At 40.6% G+C, this 20,376-nt stretch overlaps 1 protein-coding gene across 1 annotated transcript in view; it reads right to left on the reverse strand.

The window, feature by feature from the left end:
- The window catches only part of ZSWIM6 (zinc finger SWIM-type containing 6), a 126,693-nt gene that overhangs the window by 55,127 nt on the left and 51,190 nt on the right, over positions 1-20,376 (reverse strand). The window contains exon 2 of the mRNA XM_072992716.2: positions 8,674-9,030. Within this exon, the coding sequence (XP_072848817.2) occupies positions 8,674-9,030 (357 nt within the window). The remainder of the gene's footprint in view (positions 1-8,673; positions 9,031-20,376) is intronic.

A 20,376-nucleotide genomic window follows, 5' to 3' on the forward strand; every position in this document is an offset into this window, starting at 1 on the left:
TTGGGATAATATTGCTTCTGCCGGAAATATAGTACAGTTATGGATTATTCTTGAAACAACCTACACTGTGGCTGCAGCTACGCAGGCCGAATTCTGAGTGCTGATATTAAGACTGCTACACACAGGCTGAGGGAACATGAAGAATTCAATATGCACTGCTTTTAGAACAGCAAGTGACTTGAAAAATTATGTATGCATTCACAGAATGTCAGAACATAGCATCAGCACCTGAAACTCAATATGAGCAGCAGTCCAATAAGAAGTGACTGGGAGAACCACTGCTCACTATTACAGCACACATTTATCACACAGGAGATACCAGGTTCAGTCCTTGGCACTGCAGTCAGAAGGTTCTTACATGTGAGAAAGACCTCTGTCTGAGACCACAGCTGGCTCCTGTGTGAGTCATGTCGCCAAACACTATGCATGTTAAGCATTATATTCCCAAGGCCAAGTAGATGTACATGGGATGACAGCAAGCAGGACATGAATCTGTGCGAGTGGTATTTAGAAGAATGCTACGACCATCCTTAGAAAGAGTCAGTGATCACTAGGGAAGGAAAAAACAATTGCTGAATTCCTTGTTCTCATTGACTTAGAACGGTGCTTCCCACCCTTGGGTCGCCAGATGTTCTTGGACTGCAACTCCCAGAAATCCTGACCAGCACAGCTAGTGATGAAGGCTTCTGGGAGCTTAGTCCAAGAACATCTGGGGATCCAAGGTTAGGAACCACTGACTTAGAGTCTGTCTCAAAATCATGAGATTTTTTGCTTCTAACATAATGCAAGACAAAATGTTCTTTTCCCACATCTCTGTAATTTGCACATAATTTCTATAGTGCCCTTCCCCTTTGAAAAGCAGAGTAAATAGGCAAACACAGAAGGATTAACTGTTTTAAAACATGCAAAAACCCACACAATGTTTCAAATTCCTGAATCCAGTAATCCTAGTTTGGGACAACTTGCAAAATTATGCAATTTTCCACACAAATGGGCGTATTTTTGCAAAAAAACAAAAACAAAACATTATTCCCACCCATGTGAGAATTGTACAGTACCAAGATACCTGAAAACTGCACACTATCATTGCCAGTAAAGAAAAATGTTGTAATTCTTGTAAACCCCAAGTGAGTGCGAATGCAAACCCCAAATGAGGGTTTACGTCGCCACTCATTACCTTATTGGCAGTCACTTCTACATCTTGTGGCAATGAGCCCATAGCTTAATTATACACAAAGTACTTCCTTTTATCTGTACTGAAACTGTCATCATCCAGCTTAATTTGATGAATCTAGATTCTAGTATTAAAATGAAAAAAAACTTCCCCAATCCATGTCTGCTACACATAATTTTACATGGGAGGCTTCTGTCATATACTCTACTTTCATTTTACTGCTCTTTCTTCTAATGCAAACCACACCATATAATGTAATCTGTCCTCACAAAGATTTATCCTAGTTTCTTGCTTATGTTCTTCACCAGTTTTTGACCTTTTCCAGTTCCTATGAAATACTTTTTTAGAAATGTAGAAACCAGAACTAAACACAGTAATCCAAGTGTGGTTGTACCACAGATTTTGTAGATGCATTATTTTTGCAGCTTTGTTATACATTAGGGCAATTGGGATACTGAAAGAATGTGCAAAAGCCAAATGACATATTTTCTGGCGCTTTTTTTCTTACAGATGTACGTTCAATAATGCTTTATCAGACACATTTATTCTCCAAGGATTTTAAGGAACCCGACACAGCTCTTCCTTTCTCCTCAGAATCACCCTTGAAGTAGAAAAGGCACTACGAACTGGCCAGCAGTCACCCAATAAGCTTTACCACCAGGAAGTAATTTGAATCTGATTTTCCTTGGTTTTTGCCCAATACCCTACAATGGTGAAAAACTGCTTCCAAATATAAACTCCTTATTACCATAGTTTGAAAGAAGATTTAGAAAAAAAACTGAAGTTCTGTATCGTTGTTTCCAACCCAGCACCAAGCAGGTGTGTTAGACTACAACTCAAACCACTCCCGGACAACATGCCCAGACGACAATGGGAGATGTAGTCCAAAATTGGGGAGAGAGGTGGGCTACAGAAGGCTGTTTGAGCAACATATTCCATCTACCTTTCCAGAAAAGCACTTTCTGCTGCAAATCTGTACTCTGGAATGTGGCAAAGATGAACTATCACAAGCCCCATCGGAAAGGACCAAACACTTACGTATTTACAAATATTTATAAACTACTTCTCTCTAAATATTTCAAAGTGGTATTCAACAATAATAAAATATACATTACAGACAATACACATATACATAAAAAAATACAATCAAACCACATGAGACTTTGTTAGGTTCCTGAATTCTTTCATGAATGACACATGGCTAGATATGCTCCAAAACCATAATTTTCTAGATATAGTACTGTGAATTACAACTCCCAGAATCTCTGATCATTTTGTAATTGTGTCTGATATTCTGAGAACTGTAGTTCTAGATCATATAAGAAACCATATAGGGAACTACTTCTCCAACAGATCGTTGCCAAAAACCTGGATTTAGTGTTGTGTGTGGGTCTGTATAAAATATTCTGTGTCTGCTTCCCCCATAATCATGTAAACATGCCTGAAAAACAAGAAGGGTTAATTTTTCCAGCATTAGCACTGGTATAACTGTAAGTCACGCCAATGCAGAATATCAGTATCTACTTGCTATAGTATTCTAGTGCTCCGTTGCCAAAACAAGATTAAGGAAAGTCACTGGAACAAGAACTGAAAGAGAAGACCGCCTGAAAATAACCTGAAAAAAGAGAGTCCAATGGAAGTGAAGATACAGACCAGTGAAAGTATATAACAGCAATCCTAATACGTCTAGAATTATCACAAAATGCTTAGATGGCACTGATCATACTTGGTATAATACAAAAGAAATCTAATTACTTCATTATTATCATTTCTGGTACTTCCATCTAAAGAGCTCTGATTGGTTTACAGAGAAGCCCTCACCCAGCCAAGACGTGCTCAGCTTTTTGACATGGGAATTCATGAAATATCTTCAGAATGCAGTCTAATTATATATACTGCAATAATGCACACAAATTTAAAGAAACAACATTAAAAATAGCATATGAAAATGCTGTGGGATTAAGACAATTGCTGCACTGGGAACTTCATATTAGAAACTGAATGTAACATATACAGGAGAACACTCCCAATTCCTTTTTTTTTTTTTTTTTTTTTATAATCCCCGTACCAGCTGAGAGATTCTGAAAATGATAATCGGAAAACCTAACTTCTCTCTGTTTGGATTGAGTGTGACAAAATGATTTGAACCATACCAGAGTGGCTGCAACGACCAGATAGGTGGGATACAAATAGAATGAATGAATGAATGAATGAATGAATGAATGAATGAATGAATGAATGAATGAATGAATGAATACTGTGTGAAGGAGGCCAGACTGACACAAAGAGACTTCAATTGAAGAACCTGGATAGCGTATAAAAAGGATCCAGCTAGCCAAGCCTTCTGTTCTCAACTGTGGCCACCCAAATGTTTCCAGTAAGCCCAAAGACAGCAGAGAAGCAGTCAGCATTCCTGAAGGTTTCATCTACACACCTCTTTATTTCCCTCCGCTTCTCTAAGCTAGCAATTTTAACCTCAAGGGAGCAAATACTGTACATGTTCTGTAACATCTAGGAACTCACTGTAGTAAGCAGACAACCATGGTTTCTGTCCTGGAGACAGTCAGACTCGCAATGTATTATGGAAAACACTAGCTATGCCCCACACCCTTGCTGGCTTTGGAGTCTGCAGCCCAGTAACACCTTTAAGGTTTTTACATTTTAAGAAGCAGAGCAATGCCCTAAGACATTTCAAGATGCCTATGATGCCTAAAGCTACCTGGTGACTTCACAGCACATTATGTTTTTTTAACTGTGGGGCAAGGGACTTCCAAGTTCATCATGTGTTACTGTAGCTCCAGATGCCATTCCATGATACTCCAGTATTCTTTTTAACGAGGAATATACATATCCTATCACTTTTCTTGGAGGTTCCTAGCCAAGAAATTAGGAAATTAATTTGTGCTTGTTATTTTATGCCAGTTGGTAATTTCTGAAGATCCTATTTCAGTTTCCATAAGAGATTTCAATTTATTTGTTTGGTATGTTCTGCAGAAGCCTTCCTTTCCACCTAAGGCTACCTCATGACTGAATCCAGAGCTGTTCCAGAATCTTTTCTTAGAGCTGTGATTCTCCCTCTGTTCTCCCAAAAGGAAAGTCCAACTTCTGAGGAATTATGTTTAATTTTGGCTGAACAAGAAACACTACATCATGCTAATATGTCTGACAATGATACCCAATCATCAAAAGGTTGGGTTCATTTTCTAGCTGGAAATCCAAGCTAGGAAACTTGGGCAACTCTCAGGGATTCTTTACCTCTGAATTACCCACTTTGGTCTAGAGGAATTACAAGGTCCCCTCTGGCTCTGTACACGCTGAATGCTTAGCACCCACACACAGAGAATTGTAGAATCATAAAATAATGGAGTTGATAGAGGTTTATAAGGCCATCAAATTCAACTTTCTGTTCAATGCAGGAATCCAAATAAAAGTATATCTGACAGATGATTCTCTAATTTTTCTTGAATGCCTCCACTGTTGGATCACTCACCACCTCCTGAGGTAACTGGTTCCATTGTCATAATGCTCTAACAGTTTCAAAGGTTCTTCTGATATTGAATTGAAATCTCTCTTCTTTTAACTTAAACCAATTATTATATGTCCTGTACACTGGGATGACTGAAAACAGAGCCTACCTCTTCTCTATATGACTATCCTTCAAGCATATGAAGAGTGGTACCATATCTATCCTTAGTCTCCTTTACTCAAGGCCAACGATGCCCAGTTCTTTCAGTCTGGCAATTATTCAAGTTGGAATTATCACATGCCTCTTCGTGAAGGATGAGTGAACAATTGTCATGTGTGTCTAGTCAATGTTTTAAAAATTTTTAAGGTTGTGTAGCTTAGGTCTTCTTGGCATGCCAAACTATACATGGCAACTTTATTAAAATAACTAAACAATTATATTTCAAAACTGAAGGCTGAAATGAATAACGCCTTCAATTCATTGATTATGACTCCATGTTTCTGTAAGATACATTAAGGTTGGGAAGCCACCTGGAATACCTTAACTCACCAATGGAAATTCAATGTGGGTCACAATTAAAATTTAACTGATACAAGATACGTTTTAAGTGACAGAATTTATAGTGGATTAGCCTATTAAAAGCATTGCAATGGCATTCTAAAGACAGAAGTATGAGGACTCCTAATGTAAAACACATGCAACATTTTACACTTTCCAGGGCCAGTCAGTGCTATCTTCCCCATAAATGCTACAACATGAGACAATTATCTGACAGAATCTACTCGCCTGACATAGCCAAATTGTGTTTTAAATCCAGATACACAGGTAGCTCTTCATTTTAACTGTCTACTGAAGAGAAGTTCATGCATAGAATTGGAACAGCCATGTCAGACATGTCAGTGTAGCTGCCTCATTGGCTACATAACTGACATTCAAAAGCAACTGTTGTTACTCCTTATACCGTTTTAGGTGGGAAATCTCCTAATATGCTACTGCTACACATCAAACATTACAGCATTCCCTAAAAAGAACTTGCAATTTACAGTACACTTTACAAAATCAAAAACTGAAATATCTATCTCCTTCAGTCTGATTGGCCAAGAAATTAGAGCATCAACATTCCTAGTCACATGATCTATTCAAGTATTGTTGCTTTTTTAAGTAAAATCATAACCTCTACATCTTATATGATTATATGAAAGTCATCTTAATATATATAAAGGCTGCTTCAAATGTTTGCAATTGGCAGCAACCTGTGCACTACTACATCATGTGACTGCACATCATGAACGTGACAACATGGTATCTCATCTTGCAGAATGTAATCATCTCTACAGGATATAACAAGTGCATAGGAGTCTGGTCAGTTCTTTACCTCCATGGTGCTGAAAAAGAGTTGTGGCTCAGTGACAGGGCACATTCTCTGCATGAAGAAGGTTCCAGGATCATTCCCCTATCTTCCAGTAAGGGCTGGAAAAATTCCTACCAGAAAATGGTGGAGTTCTGCCTCCACTCAGTGTCAATAATACTGAACTAGTATTTTTGAGTCAGTATAAGGCAGCTTCCTAATCCAAATGATTTCAAAAGCCAAGTTTGCCATGTATCAAACACCCGAGGGTACAAAACGTTTTCACTAAAACTTACTTGTTTTTATGGCATCAATACTGTTTCTAAATCATGCCTCATCATCCTTTCCCAATGTAAGATCCCACCTATGCAAAAATCCCTCATTTCCTTTGCCAGCTCTACTGTAGCACCAAATGTTTAGTTCCCCATTTCCTGGGCCACAGGATTCCCCTGCCATTCACTGACCAAAGTCTACAGTGTTATTCCTGCATATCACTGTTTAACCCCACCTCACCTCCCAAAATCCTGCACAAATCTGAACATATACATCTTCAGTTTGGAAGAGTCATTTTGTGGAATGAGGCACTTGAATGACATTATTCCAAAAAGTAAACAGTCCAACTTTCCTTACAGTGAGGACCTCACTAAGGGCACATTTTTTGGACAATGTTAATTTAAAGAGATCAGAGACTTGTCAAAAAATCCAGAGGTTTTATTTCTCTGCCATACTGGAGGAATGTAAATTCTTGCTAAATTCCTCATTTTTGTTGATGTAGGGTTCATTGACATGAGACACCTATATGAGAAATGTTCAAACTCTGCAAGATTTCTTACTGCCATTGTGACAGCCAGGCATTACTCATGAAGGTTTCTGAAATTTATGTAACATTGTTCCACAGTAGTTTGCACAAAACAAATGCACACAGATATACAGACAAAGCAAGCAAAAAGGATTAGCTGATTATTAAAAAAATAGGAAAGCAGCCCACCTGATTCTTCAGATTTTTTTAAAGTCCATGAAATAAACTATAGTTTTCATAATTTCTCTGAGATTACTCAGCTTGTTCAAACTGTGCAATTTGTGTAAAATAACTGAGTTGCTATAACCAGAAAATGTTTCACTTTCTTGTCAGTTGATAAGAAAAAATGACTGTAAGGACTGGACAAGCAAGGATTCCTCCTGTATTGTTTACGGTTATGGCATTCTTAACTAAAATTCAAATAGATTTAGGTTCAACTGCTGCTTCTTAAAGTATAAGTATAAGATGTGTCTGGAAGAAACAACTCTTCTCTTCCTTGACAAAATTCTTGATATTCCTAAAAAGTGTTCAACGTGTTTCAGTTTCCGAGAAGGCTTAACAATCTTCAGCACAATAACTAAATGCACCCTATTAAGTCTCATTTTCAGCCATGTCATGCAACTGAAGAATGCTCTGATTACTCATAAATACTCTGAGAACCCTGATTGAGAAAGGCAAAAAAGCCCAATGGGATTTACTGTATATCTTGCTTTCTTCTTTCACTCATCTTACACCTATCAGTTACTCACTAAACATTGCTCTCTCGTTGGCCAATGCTACATATTTCCTTCTTACAGACATAACTAATATAAGAACTCACAGAGAGCCATACTAGACTGCACCAAAAGCCTTCCCAGTCTAACATTCTGCTCATACAGTGCCCAAGCAGTTGCCTCTGGGAAGTCTACCACAAGGATCTAAATGCAACTGCATTTCCCATCTCACATATTTGCTGGCAAATGACCCACAAAGGCATGCTAACTCTGATAACTGAGCCGACATATAACCATCCTGACTAGCAGCCAATGACATGGGCTATAACCCCCATGAATTAATTTAATCCGCTTTTTAAACTATCCAACTTGGCAGCTATCACTACATGCCATGGCAGAGAATTCCACAGTTTAATTATGTGCTATATGAAGAACTACTTCCTTTTATCTATCTGGAATCTCCCACCGTTCAGTTTCAGCATATGACCCCAAGTTCTACTATTGCATGAGACAATTCCACTCTTCTTCTTAAGCTAAACAGTCCTAAACATTCTAACTTTTCTTCATACATACTGCATGTCAAGTTCCCTTGGAGCACATGTCCTGTGTTGTCACTGGAGATCCAAGTGGTCTCCATAACAAGGCACACCTTGTACAAACTATGGCTGGTTCAACCAGCTGATGCCATTTTTGGATTGTGTCTGATGGCTATGAACCATGCTCTAACTACGTCGTCATCGTCATTTAGTCGTGTCCGACTCTTCGTGACCCCATGAACCAGAGCACGCCAGGCCTGGTTCTAACTACATAGTTTACCCAAATACTGTTCTCCATGAAGCATGCCACAGTGATGGCATCAGGCATATCATTGTGGATTTCAAAGTATTGCCTTCCTGCCCCCTAAATATTTAAGTACACTGAATCTACCCTTTTCAATCCTGCTTCTGTCCACTTCAGCTCTGCCAACTCCGCATGCAATCCAATACTTATTTTCTTCCACTATCAGCCTGATCTAACTGTTATCCTTCTTGAAAAGATGAGCATTTTCAACTAGCATTCACCATATAAGAAATTCAAGTATATCTCTGCAGGGAACATCTCAGTAAGCCTGAACTCGAATGCATTCTTGAAAGAAAATGGAAGCTGCAAGACTTCAGGAGGAAACTAACTCACCGTGAACTTGATTGATCTCTGAATTCTGAGAAAGGATTTCATCTGCTAATTTCTGAGCAGTTGGCAAAACTTCTGTATGGTGCACTGTGATCAAATACTGTACAAACTTTTGTAGTTGGTCTCTGTTCATTTGAAAGAGAGTCTCTGAAATGGGAAGATGCAGTTTGACCTGATCTGGCTTGCGGATCCGGTATAAAGAAAGTGCCACGACATGGGCACAATAAAATATGTCTTTGTTTCCACAGCTACAGGTCACTGAGGTAATCTTGCACCGATCAAAGCTGATAGCTACATTGCAAACAGTTTCTGGCTCCAATTGCGTTGCAGGCTCGGTCACTGTGCCACTTAGGTGGAAACCTGTTCATTAAAAAAAGAAGAAAAGGACAGTTCAGTGATGCTTTTACAGCTTCCATTTTAAGTGAGCAAAGCAGCTAAGTTTAACAAGTTGAACGTAGTTTTAAGCAGAGACTGCCATCACAGGCAGCAACTGTGGTCTTCAGCAACAGCCACTAAAAATCACCCAAGACACATTGTGTATATAAATAGTTTCACACACACAAAGTGGTAATTGTGGTAGACGATGACTACAGAAAAAAACAGGAAACAGACTGAACACACCAAGCCTCCACTACTTTAAGACATGCACAGCAGTACATTTTCCAGCTCCGCAGACAGAAAACACTATTTGGAACCTCCCATCAGTGGAATCTGGCAAGATTTTACAGCTGTAAATAAATAAAGATGGAATCCCAAGGTTGTGTTCTCATGAACAAAGTGAACTTTTTGTCTGGGGTAATCAGGAAAACTTTTTGACTGGGGTAATCAGGAAAAAAAAGAGCAGGCCTTAACTTCTATGCTGTACTGTTCATTTATACTGATATACTGTATACTTAACCATTGAGATAACCCTCAACAGGTCATACTCATTTCTAGATGAGCATAAACCTGTATGGTGCATACAGATTTAGATGTATCAAGTGCATACATGTTTTTAAAAGATATTTATGCATGTGAAGTGGTCAGGTTGTAAATATGGATCATTTCCTTGTTATATGCATATGTATCCAAAATTAATAGGTTCCAGCCAGCAGAGCATCTTTTTGCCAAAAAACATATTTATTTCTCACAGGCCTGAATGTGCTTTTTACTGATTTTTATGTACACATACTTGGCCACTGTATTTTTAAATAAAACACCCCTCTCCAGCATCAGAAACACATGGTACACATTTTGCATGGCCATTATTACCACACAGCATATACACCTGTCTCATGTTTGAATGCCCCCATAATTTCACAATAGTGTAGATGTACTCGGAGGCAGACTGTGTATTTGTCATAGGTGGGTAGACAAATATTAAAAGGTGTTTCAGCAAAAAACAAAACAAGCACAGTACCAACAAGACTCCTGCCTGAAAGATAACATTTTATCAATTTTGCGTGCTTAAAGCACTGTACAACACAACAGCAACATGAGTGATTTAGGGTGTGTCCTGATATGAAATATATGCTAACACTATTGCAAGGCAAGGCAAGTTAATATGCAAAGAAAGCAATGAAGAGAAACAGAGCACTTCAATTTGATTCATGAGGCAACGACTCATTTTGGAGTGAAATTAGTTCTCTGGTTGCTGATAAGAGCCCAATCCATTTCCAAAGAGCCAGGAAGTAATTGCCTCCAGACCATAATAGACATTCAATAAAATCAAGACTCTGCAGAAAAAGCATAGACTTTACTGGTCACCATTTGAAATTCATTTTACTACTAAAGTCTACTTCGCACCAAGGAACCATTTGGTACAGTTTTGGTATGACAACAGTGACCAGCACCTTCAATTCCCATTCTACAACAGGAAGGGGGTTGAGAAGTTGTGTAGTGAAAGTGCATATATGTGCAGGGAAACCAGAGGGAGGAGATTTCCCCTTCTCCCTGCAACTTAATGCCACCCGCTGAACGTTATTTCAGAGAACACCATGCCCTGCAGCAGATCTGGGGAGGCTGTGTGGGAGAGGGAACAGTAACTATTGCCTTTTGCCTTCCATCAATAGCATGTCCTGTGAGGAGAGTTTCACTCATGGGGTCACAGGATCCAAGTGAACATCTACTAAAAGACAATTCCAAATCATGATGAATTCCGTTAAGCAGCAAGGCAGACAGGAAGTCCCTGATAACACTAGTTACACATTGGTAATCTTAAGGATTGACTATTGCAAAGTTCTGCAGCTAAAACTGTGTTCACGACCTGGGGTTCAAATCCCAGGTAGCCGGCTCAAGGTTGACTCAGCCTTCTATCCTTCCAAGATCGGTAAAATGAGTACCCAGCTCGCTGGGGGGTGGGCAACGTGTAGCCTGCATAATTAAATTGTAAACCACCCAGAGAATGCTTGAAGCGCTATGGGGCGATATATAAGCAGCACGCTTTGCTTTGCTTTGCTTTGCTTTGCTTCTCTATGTGGTGCTGCCCTTAAGGGCAAAAGCCACAGCAAGCATAAAATGTGGTGGCCAAGCTGATCTCCTGGCTCACCTGCATTGGCTGCCAGTTAGCTTTCCAAGCCAAAGTCAAGGTACTAATACTGACCTACAAAGCCCTGAACGGCTTGGAACCTCACTACGTATCAGAATGCCTAAGATCAATTTCCCATGTCACTTGCACCTCCCAGGCTTTAAGGTTGCAGGTGGCAACCCCGAGGGAGGCCAGAAGTCTATGATTAGGAGCTACTTGGTAGTAGCCACCTTTTTGTGGAATGCTCTGCCTGTGCAGGTATGTCAGGACCCTTTCCTCCTAATATTCATAAGGAACATTAAAACGTTGCTTTTCAGGGAGGCATTTCATGATGACCAAATATTTATATATTTATTTATTTATTTATTTATTTGTTTATTTGTTTGATTGATTTATTTATTTATTTGATTGGTTGGTTGGTTGGTTGATTGATTGATTTATATCCCACCCATCTGGTATAAAAATGAGGGAGGATATTATATTTGTAGTTTGTATCTTATTCATTGCCAGCCATGCTGTTTTTCTCTAATGTATATATTTTTATATTTGTGGGTTGGGTGGTGTCCTTATGTACACACACACACACACACACACACACACACACACACACACACACACACACAGAGACACAGACACACACACACACACAGAGACAGGGGGAGTCAAGGATGCTCAGAAAATATTTGGAGGAGCTTGATGGAGTCTGGTGGGTATATCACCTATTGAGCAGTTCCTGAACCAAAATGTCTGAAGCAGAAAGAAATACAGAGAAATACAAAGAAGCTGTGCGAGAAGAAGGACAAATGCAAAGTGGAGAAGACATCGGCCAGCTTGCTATACATTATGTAAGTGATTTCATATATAGATTTTTACTTCTGGTCATTATTGTCTTTAATTCGGTAAAACTTATCATTTACAGTAATCTCAGGTAATAAGTACATTAGCTTCCAGTCAAGACAGCAGTAAAATGCCCCAGAAAACCACAGCGGAGAACAGCTGCAGGACAGGGAGCTGGGATGGTCACACAACACCAACTCCAACCTCAAGATTCCAACTGTCTGGAAATACAGACATACCCGGCTGCTTGGCTAGCACTGTGGTTAAGCAACTCTTGAACATGATTGAAGGAGCACAAGCAATGGCAATTCTACCACAAACTAGGAGCATCATGATAATGGCTAGACAGCCAGGCATAAAGGAAACAAGTGAAAATGTCTGAGATTGAAATGTGATTTGTTTGAGATGGAATTTTCTGTTCCCATTATAACCAGATGCATCTCTAATCGGGATAAAGAGCCAAGTGGTGATAATGTTTTTGCCAGAACTCCCATAATGTTTTGCTAGTACCCTGTATCCATCTGTTATTCTCTACTTCAACCTGCTAAAATTTCACATCATCAAACTAGCATTATATGTTACTAGGACATCCTGCACACTTGGCTGTCATCTGAAAAAAGCTGCTTAAAACCAGAATGTGCACCGAGGATTTGTCTCTTACCCCTCCAAATCTGAAATTCTCTGAATTTTAAAATTATAATTTTTAAAAGATGGTCCTTTTTAAGACCTTGTACTGACATCCAAATGCATGTGCCAGGCAAGACTACTAAGCATTTCTATTAACAAACAGACAAATAACAAATAAAATATTCACTTTAAACTAAGATGACGTTTTTTAAAAGCAGGACTATCTTCAGCACAATCCAACCTATAGCGATTCTAACAGTTTTCTAGGTATGTGAGAAACATAAGTAGTGGTTTTATGATTGCTACTGAGAAGTATTGGGTGGGGATTTGAACCTAGGTCTCCTGAGTCCTAGTCCATCACTCTATCCACTACACTGCACTGGGTCTCAATTCCATTCTTAAAAGTTTGAAAATATTCACACCAAGCATGCAAATCCCAGTTCAATTTATTGCACATCTGCTGATAAGCAAGACCTCATGCACCAGTTTTAAGGCATGCAAAGCACAGCTCTGTTCTCTGAAAGCATCTATAGCAGTGGTCCTCAACCTTTTTGGGACTGCGAACTGGCTGAGCCTCCGAGGAAGACACCCCCCCCGCAGGTGCCCGCAGGTGCGCACACTCTCACGAGCACATGCTTACAGCGGTGGGGGAGCATCCGCCTGCCCGCTGGCGTGAGCACTCCCCCACCCCTTCGTGCATGTGCAGGGGCGCCTGCATGCCCGCCCGTGCACCCGTCCAACCCTTCACCTCGTGGCACAGCGGTTAAATCGCTGTACTGCAGCCAAAACTGTGCTCACGACCTGGGGTTCAATCCCAGGTAGCGGCTCAAGGTTGACTCAGCCTTCTATCCTTCCGAGGTTGGTAAAATGAGTACCCAGCTTGCTGGGGGGGGCAATGTGTAACCTGCATATTTAATTTGTAAACCACCCAGAGAGTGCTTGAAGCACTATGGGGCGGTATATAAGCAGCCCGCTTTGCTTTGCTTTCACATGGGTATTCAGGCACTTGGGCGCATGCGCGCAACAGTGGGGGAACGCACGCCCGCGCTGGTGTGAGTGCTTCCCCCACCCTTTCGCTTCATGTGAGCGCTCGGGCACTTGGGCGCATGCATGAAGGGGTGGGGGAGCACCGGCACTGGCACATGTACAAAGCAGCTATGGGGAGGGGAGTGTGTGCGGGGGGGCGGGAGGTCTGTCTTGTGGCCTGGTCTGGCCCAGGCCACGGATCGGCACCAGGCCGCAGACTGGCGGTTGATGACCTCTGATCTACAGGACTTAGGCTGTGGAACAACTTTCAAGGCTCAGTTCTATGAATGTATACTCAGAAGGCTAACAGTGGTGCCACAACGCTACTCAAATCAACCCTTGAAAATAAGTGCATATTTTTGCTCACAAAAGGCAACATGAAATACTTTACTAGCCAAACCCTTTCAAATGCTAAGGATAGAGTTAGTTTCTCCATCCAAAAACGAAGAATCTCTGCTCTAATTTTTCTGAAAATGCTGGCAGATGCCTGGAAGTCCATTACAAGAGTTAGATAGCATTCTGGCAGAAAGCAACCAACAGTAATAACAATTTCACCTCATTCTCAGAAGTCATGACAAAATCTCCTCAGTAAGAGAAGACATGAACTGAATGAAATCAAACTTCCAATGGACATACTTCCAAAATACAGTGGTGCCTCGCTTAACGAGCGCCTCGTTTAATGACAAATCTGCATAGCGACTGATTTTTTGCGATTGTTTTTGTGATCGTATAACGATGTTTCTAATGGTAAAAAATCGCTTTGCGATGATCGGTAAGCTTTTTCGCTTACCGATTTTTGCATAGCGATGTTTTAAAAACAGCTGATCAGCAGTTCCAAAATTGCCGCCGGAAAAAATGGCCACCCGCTGTGTTTTTGCCCAGATTCCTCGCTTACCAGGCAGCAAAAATGACCACCGTATGGAGGATTTTCGCATTAAGGTGAGTTTTTTGCCCATAGGAACGCATTAAACGGGTTTTAATGTATTCCTACGTGCTTTTTTATTTCACATAGCGACGAATCCATATAGCGACGATTTTGGCTGCACGAATTATCGTTGCTATGCGGGGCACCAGTGTATGCATATGAGCTGTCAAGGCAAGAGTAAGCCACAAGTTACACCTCTGCACAAAATGGCAAGCTAAATTGTACCTTAAACCAGACAAGGAGGGAGTAAGTCACTGTGCCCCAAACTGATGTCATGCCAAAACTTTATCCTATTCCAGTGGAATACTGAAGGTCTACCGAGGAAAGCAGAACAGAACAATTTCCACTATCACCCAATAATACCAGGCTAGAGGTAGAAAGACAGGGGAGTAGGGTATGCAGACCTATTTACCTATCTCACAAACATTAAATTAAATTAAACTAAAAAAATATCAATCATATGTTAGACAAACCTAAAAGCCACTTAAACCCAGATTTTGAAAATGTTATTTATTTGGCCTACAGTCATGTTGATGGGAGATTCTGGGAGTTGTAGGCCCCCCCCCCAAAAAAGCAGTATGTTTTGCTTCTGGTGTATCCATAAAATCGAAAACTGTTTGCTTTTTGGAGTTTTAGATTTGATAAAGGTAAAGGTTAAGGTTCCCCTTGACAATTTTTGTCCAGTCGTGTTCGATTCTAGGGGGTGGTGCTCATCCCTGTTTCCAAGCCATAGAGCCAGCATCTGTCCGAAGACAATCTTCAGTGGTCACATGGCCAGTGCGACTTAGACACAGAGCGCTGTTACCTTCCCACTGAGGTGGTCCCTATTTATCTACTTGCATTTGCATGCTTTCGAACCGCTAGGTTGGTGGGAGCTGGGACAAGCGACGGGCACTCACTCCGTTGCGTGGATTCGATCTTATGAATGCTGGTCTTCTGACCCTGCAGCACAGGCTTCTGCGGTTTAGCCCACAGCACCACCATGTCCCATTTAGATTAGCTACCCGTATGCTAAAAGTTCTGAAGATTTACATACATACATAGAACAATCCGTTTCTCTCCCCATACATTTATTACTACAAGCACCTTCATCTATTGAAAGGTGCATCAGTCACAAGCAAGGGCATACCTAGCACCTGAAGAACTTCTCTTTGATTGACTACGTTCCAATATGTAGGAAAACTATATGAAGGAGCACTGAGTCTTCTGAATTTCTTACATCATATAGTTCTAAACCAAGTATCTGCAACGCAGTACATTACCTACTACTTACCACTGTTTTAATATAGACAAGTAAACTGAATTATCTTATTTTTTAAAAGGGGGGGGGAGTAGTTAGGGAAGAACACAGAGCCCACTACATTTTCCGGTGCAGGCTTTACCCCCTTGCTGTTTTCTACAGTGCAGTTTCCCTCCCCATTACCCTGCAAAAGCAAATGAAGGATTTTCTCCATTCACTTGCATGGGGTGGCTGATATATGTGGAAGTATGGGACAACATATGTTTTGTGACTGGCCATGTCATCACAACAGTGATCTTCCAGTCATACCTACAACATTTAGAAAGATACCAAAGGTGCAGAAAGTTTCTAAATAAAACTTTTTAAAGTTTAGGTCACCACAATACTTTATCAGGCCTTTCCTGTTTATACAATAGAAGAATGCTGTCTTTGCTGATAAGAATAGGGGCAAGACATTCAAGAGCCTTCAACATTTCCTTTGTTTTCTTCTTCAGACTCACCATTTAGCTGTGAAACTACAACAGATACCTATGTAAAGATTATCTTCAGAAGAATAGGAAATTACTGCCATCAAGTCCATTCTGAATTATAGTGACTTTTCTAGGTAGTGAGCACTCAGAAGTGGTTTATCATTCCCTTCTTCTGGGGCTACCCTGGGATTGTGCAGCTTGCTTGCCCAAGGTCACACAGGGTGGCTCTTCTGGGACGCACAGCGTGAAACTGAGCTGCCAACTTCTGGTTCTGCAGCAAGATACATAACTCACTGAGCTATCCAGCTTTTACTTTTCAAGAAACAGAAAAGAATGTGTGTGAAAGGCTTGTTTGTAACTACAATTTTTTTTCAATTTAATGTTTGTTTTTTAACTGTGATCACATATCAAGTTAGCCTGTCCCCCTGCTCTAGTTACACATATGAACCAAGAAAGAGAATCCAGTTTTTGTGTGTGTTTTTTTAAAAAAAACTTTCACTTTGAAGACATAGAGGAGCAGAAGTCTCCCTCAACAGATGGTTATTCATCTGTGATGAGACAAGTCGTTTGCAATAGCCACTGGCCAGGAAGACAGAAAAGTTGGTTGATTTTCCAACATTAAGTTCCCTTACAGATTTTCTTTTCGCAAAACAGACGGTTCATAACCACCAATGCCTGCCAGCTTCTCTTTCTGCAACATGTACAAATGCCTGTCTGCCCACTTGCAATCATAATCCGAATTTAATAGGAAGTAAAAGATGAGCAATCCTCTTTATAAATCAATTCTGGGGGACCCTGCAAAAGCCGGAAAGAGTTCTTAAATGTGCTTCCATTAAAAGCACATCTTAGTACATCCTGCTGGCTTTGGTTGCCAAAACGCTCCCTCTACTCCACATCTCCCTTCAGTCTCTTGTGGACGATAGAGCATAAATTAGCTATTCATTACATGTGAAGGAGTCAAAGATAACGCTGCACCCTGCTGAGGAAGACTGCTACTTTATATGTCAATTCCAGAATGAAAGCATCTGCTACCGTACTAATATGTATGTTTAAAGCTGCTGCAGATTATATGCTGTTCATTGCCTGTTTGTTCAGATATTATGAACTCCTAAGCAGCACTGCTGAAAATCATTCCTGCAGAGGCCTCAATTTCCTGTTACTTTTTGTAAAACACCCACTTCAACCCCCAAAAGGAATAGCTTCTGCACTTTTAGGATGGCGCATATATATATGGATAAGCAGAAATGCATGACTTGGTCAGCTGATCTAAATATATATACAAAACAATACTTTTTGTAAAAAACCCACTTCAACCCCCAAAAGGAATAGCTTCTACACACACACACACACACACACACACACACACACACACACGTGTGTGTGTGTGTATGTGTGCAGAAGCTTGTACAGTATATATATTTAGATGAGCTGACCAAGTCAGGCATTTCTGCTTATCCACTTCAGTAATAATAACTAAAATATTAACTAAATCTCCTCTAGAATGTAAGAAAAAAAAAAAACACCAGACACTACCTACAACAGCACCTCAGTTTACGAACACCTCATTTTATGTAATTTTAGAAAATAATGCCCTGGTTTACGTTTTTTTCCTCCCCCCCCCCCCACTATACGAAAGGGTTTCCTGAGGATGCAACACGTCTGGAGGTGTCTAGTGCCGCTCCCATTCCTAGTGCAATCTGCATTTTGGTTTATGAAATTTCCACATTATGTAACATCCCGGAGGACGCATTAATTTTGTAAACCGAGGTACGCCTATGTTTCAAATATATATGAGAATGAACAAAAAAATTTCATAAAAATCAAGATAGAAAGATAAGCAATCGCCTGATCACAAGGCAAAAGAAATCGTCATTGTCACCAAATGACTGAGAACACTAAACATTTTAGTGTTAAATTTACTCTAGAATTAAAAATGTGAAGAAACCATCCTTCACATTCTTGGTTTTAGTTTTACTAGCAAAATGTTGCATTATATTGTATGAAAACTGAATAGAAAGGATAGACTCTTAGACATTATGATAAATTGGATAAATAGCTAGCAGAGGCATTGGATTGCTTCAAAAAGTGGTGGGCTTCCTTTTGCTGGAACTATTTTTTAAAACAGAAGTTTGACATCCATCTGTAAAGAATGAACAAACTAGGAAACAATAAACTGGATAGTTTATATTTTGTTGCTTCTAAATTTGTTGGGATAAAATATTTTAAACAGAATAATAAAACAAAGTATGTAATTAGCACCATACAACCTTGAATCCATCAATTCTGTTCAATTTCAGAAGTTAAGTAGGGTTCGGCTTGGTAAATACTTCAATGGGGACTACTTAGTAATACAAGGGTCTTACTCTATAAGACTAGGAAAAAATTCAGCCTGAAACCCTGCAAAACAACGGCCAATCAGACTATTCTATTCAGGCAGATTTTCTTTTAGTGACTGGCTGTCTAAGTTCGATTCTTAACAGGACTGATATATTTTGTTGAGTTTAATGTGTTTTTAGTACTGCTTTTATCTATGATTTTCAAACTATATTTGTTTAATTTTTTAAAAAATATAATAATCTATTGTTTGTAGCTTTTATACTGTTCATTATTAAATAGTGCAAGCCACCTTGGGTCCTTCTTAGGAGAAAGGCATGATAAAAATGTTTTAAATAAATAAATACATTTTTTAAGTTGATGTATTCTCAAAGGCTTTCACGGCCGGGATCCAATGTTTGTTGTAGGTTTTTCAGGCTGTTTGGCCATATTCCGAAGCTTTTTCTTCCTAATGTTTCACCAGTCTCTGTGGCTGGCATCTTCAGAGGACAGGAGTTACGTGTGTATTGTTGTGATAAGGGGGGGGGGGGGAGATGATCTGTCATTGTGAGTATTTAAAAGAAGACTTGGAGATTTGGTGCACTGGATTTAATTTTGGTCAGCAAAAATATGTCACAATTAGTATTATTACCCTTCAACATAACAGAGATGCGAAAAACTTTCAGAGTACTGAAAGTTTGTTGCTGCTCAGTCGTTAAGTCATGTTCGGCTCTTCGTGACCCCATGGATCAGAGCACGCCAGGCCCTCCTGTCTTCCACTGCTTCCTGGAGTTGGGTCAAATTCATGTTGGTAGCTTTGATGACACTGTCCAACCATCTCGTCCTCTGCTGTCCCCTTCTCCTCTTGCCTTCACACTTTCCCAACATCAGGGTCTTTTCCAGGGAGTCTTCTCTTCTCGTGAGATGGCCAAAGTATTGGAGCCTCATCTTCAGGATCTGTCCTTCCAGTGAGCACTCAGGGTAGATTTCCTTTATAATGGATAGGGTTGTTCTCTTTGCAGTCCAGGGGACTCTCAAGAGTCTCCTCCAGCACCACAATTCAAAAGCATCAATTCTTTGGCGGTCATCCTTCTTTATGGTCCAGCTCTCACTTACATAAATACCGTATTTTTCGCTCCATAAGACGCAGCTCTGCATAAGACGCACCTAATTTTTAGGGGAGCAAAACAGGACAAAAATATATTCTGGCGATTTCAGCCTGCTAAGCCCGTGGGGGGCTGGAAGATGGCTGGGAAGGGAAGGGAAGGGAAGGTGGCAATTTCGGCCTGCTAGCCCCGTGGGGGGGCTGGAAGATGGCTGGGAAGGGAAGGGAAGGGAATGTGGCGATTTCGGCCTGCTAGCCCCGTGGTGGGTGGAACATGGCTGGGAAAGGAAGGTGGTGATTTCGGCCTGCTAGGCCCATGAGGGGTGGAAAATGGCTGGGAAGGGTGAAAACTGCCACCTTCCCTTCCCTTCCCAGCCAACCTCCACCCCCACAGGCCTAGCAGGCTGAAATTGCCCCCTTCCCTTTCCTTCCCAGACCCTTCCCAGCCATCTTCCACTACCACCTCCACGGGCCTAGCAGGCCGAAATCGCCACCCCACCCCCACGCAGACCCCCGGGAGCTTACCTGGCCTTCCTCCGCAGCTTTTTCCTAACTGTTGGGGCAAAAGAGCTACCAAGAAGCAGCCTCTTACGCCACCTACAGTTAGAATTTAAATTGCACCCTTTTTTACCGTATTCACTCCATGAGGCGCACACA

Source organism: Pogona vitticeps, chromosome 2, assembly GCF_051106095.1.
Source record: "Pogona vitticeps strain Pit_001003342236 chromosome 2, PviZW2.1, whole genome shotgun sequence".
Taxonomy (NCBI): domain Eukaryota; kingdom Metazoa; phylum Chordata; class Lepidosauria; order Squamata; family Agamidae; genus Pogona; species Pogona vitticeps.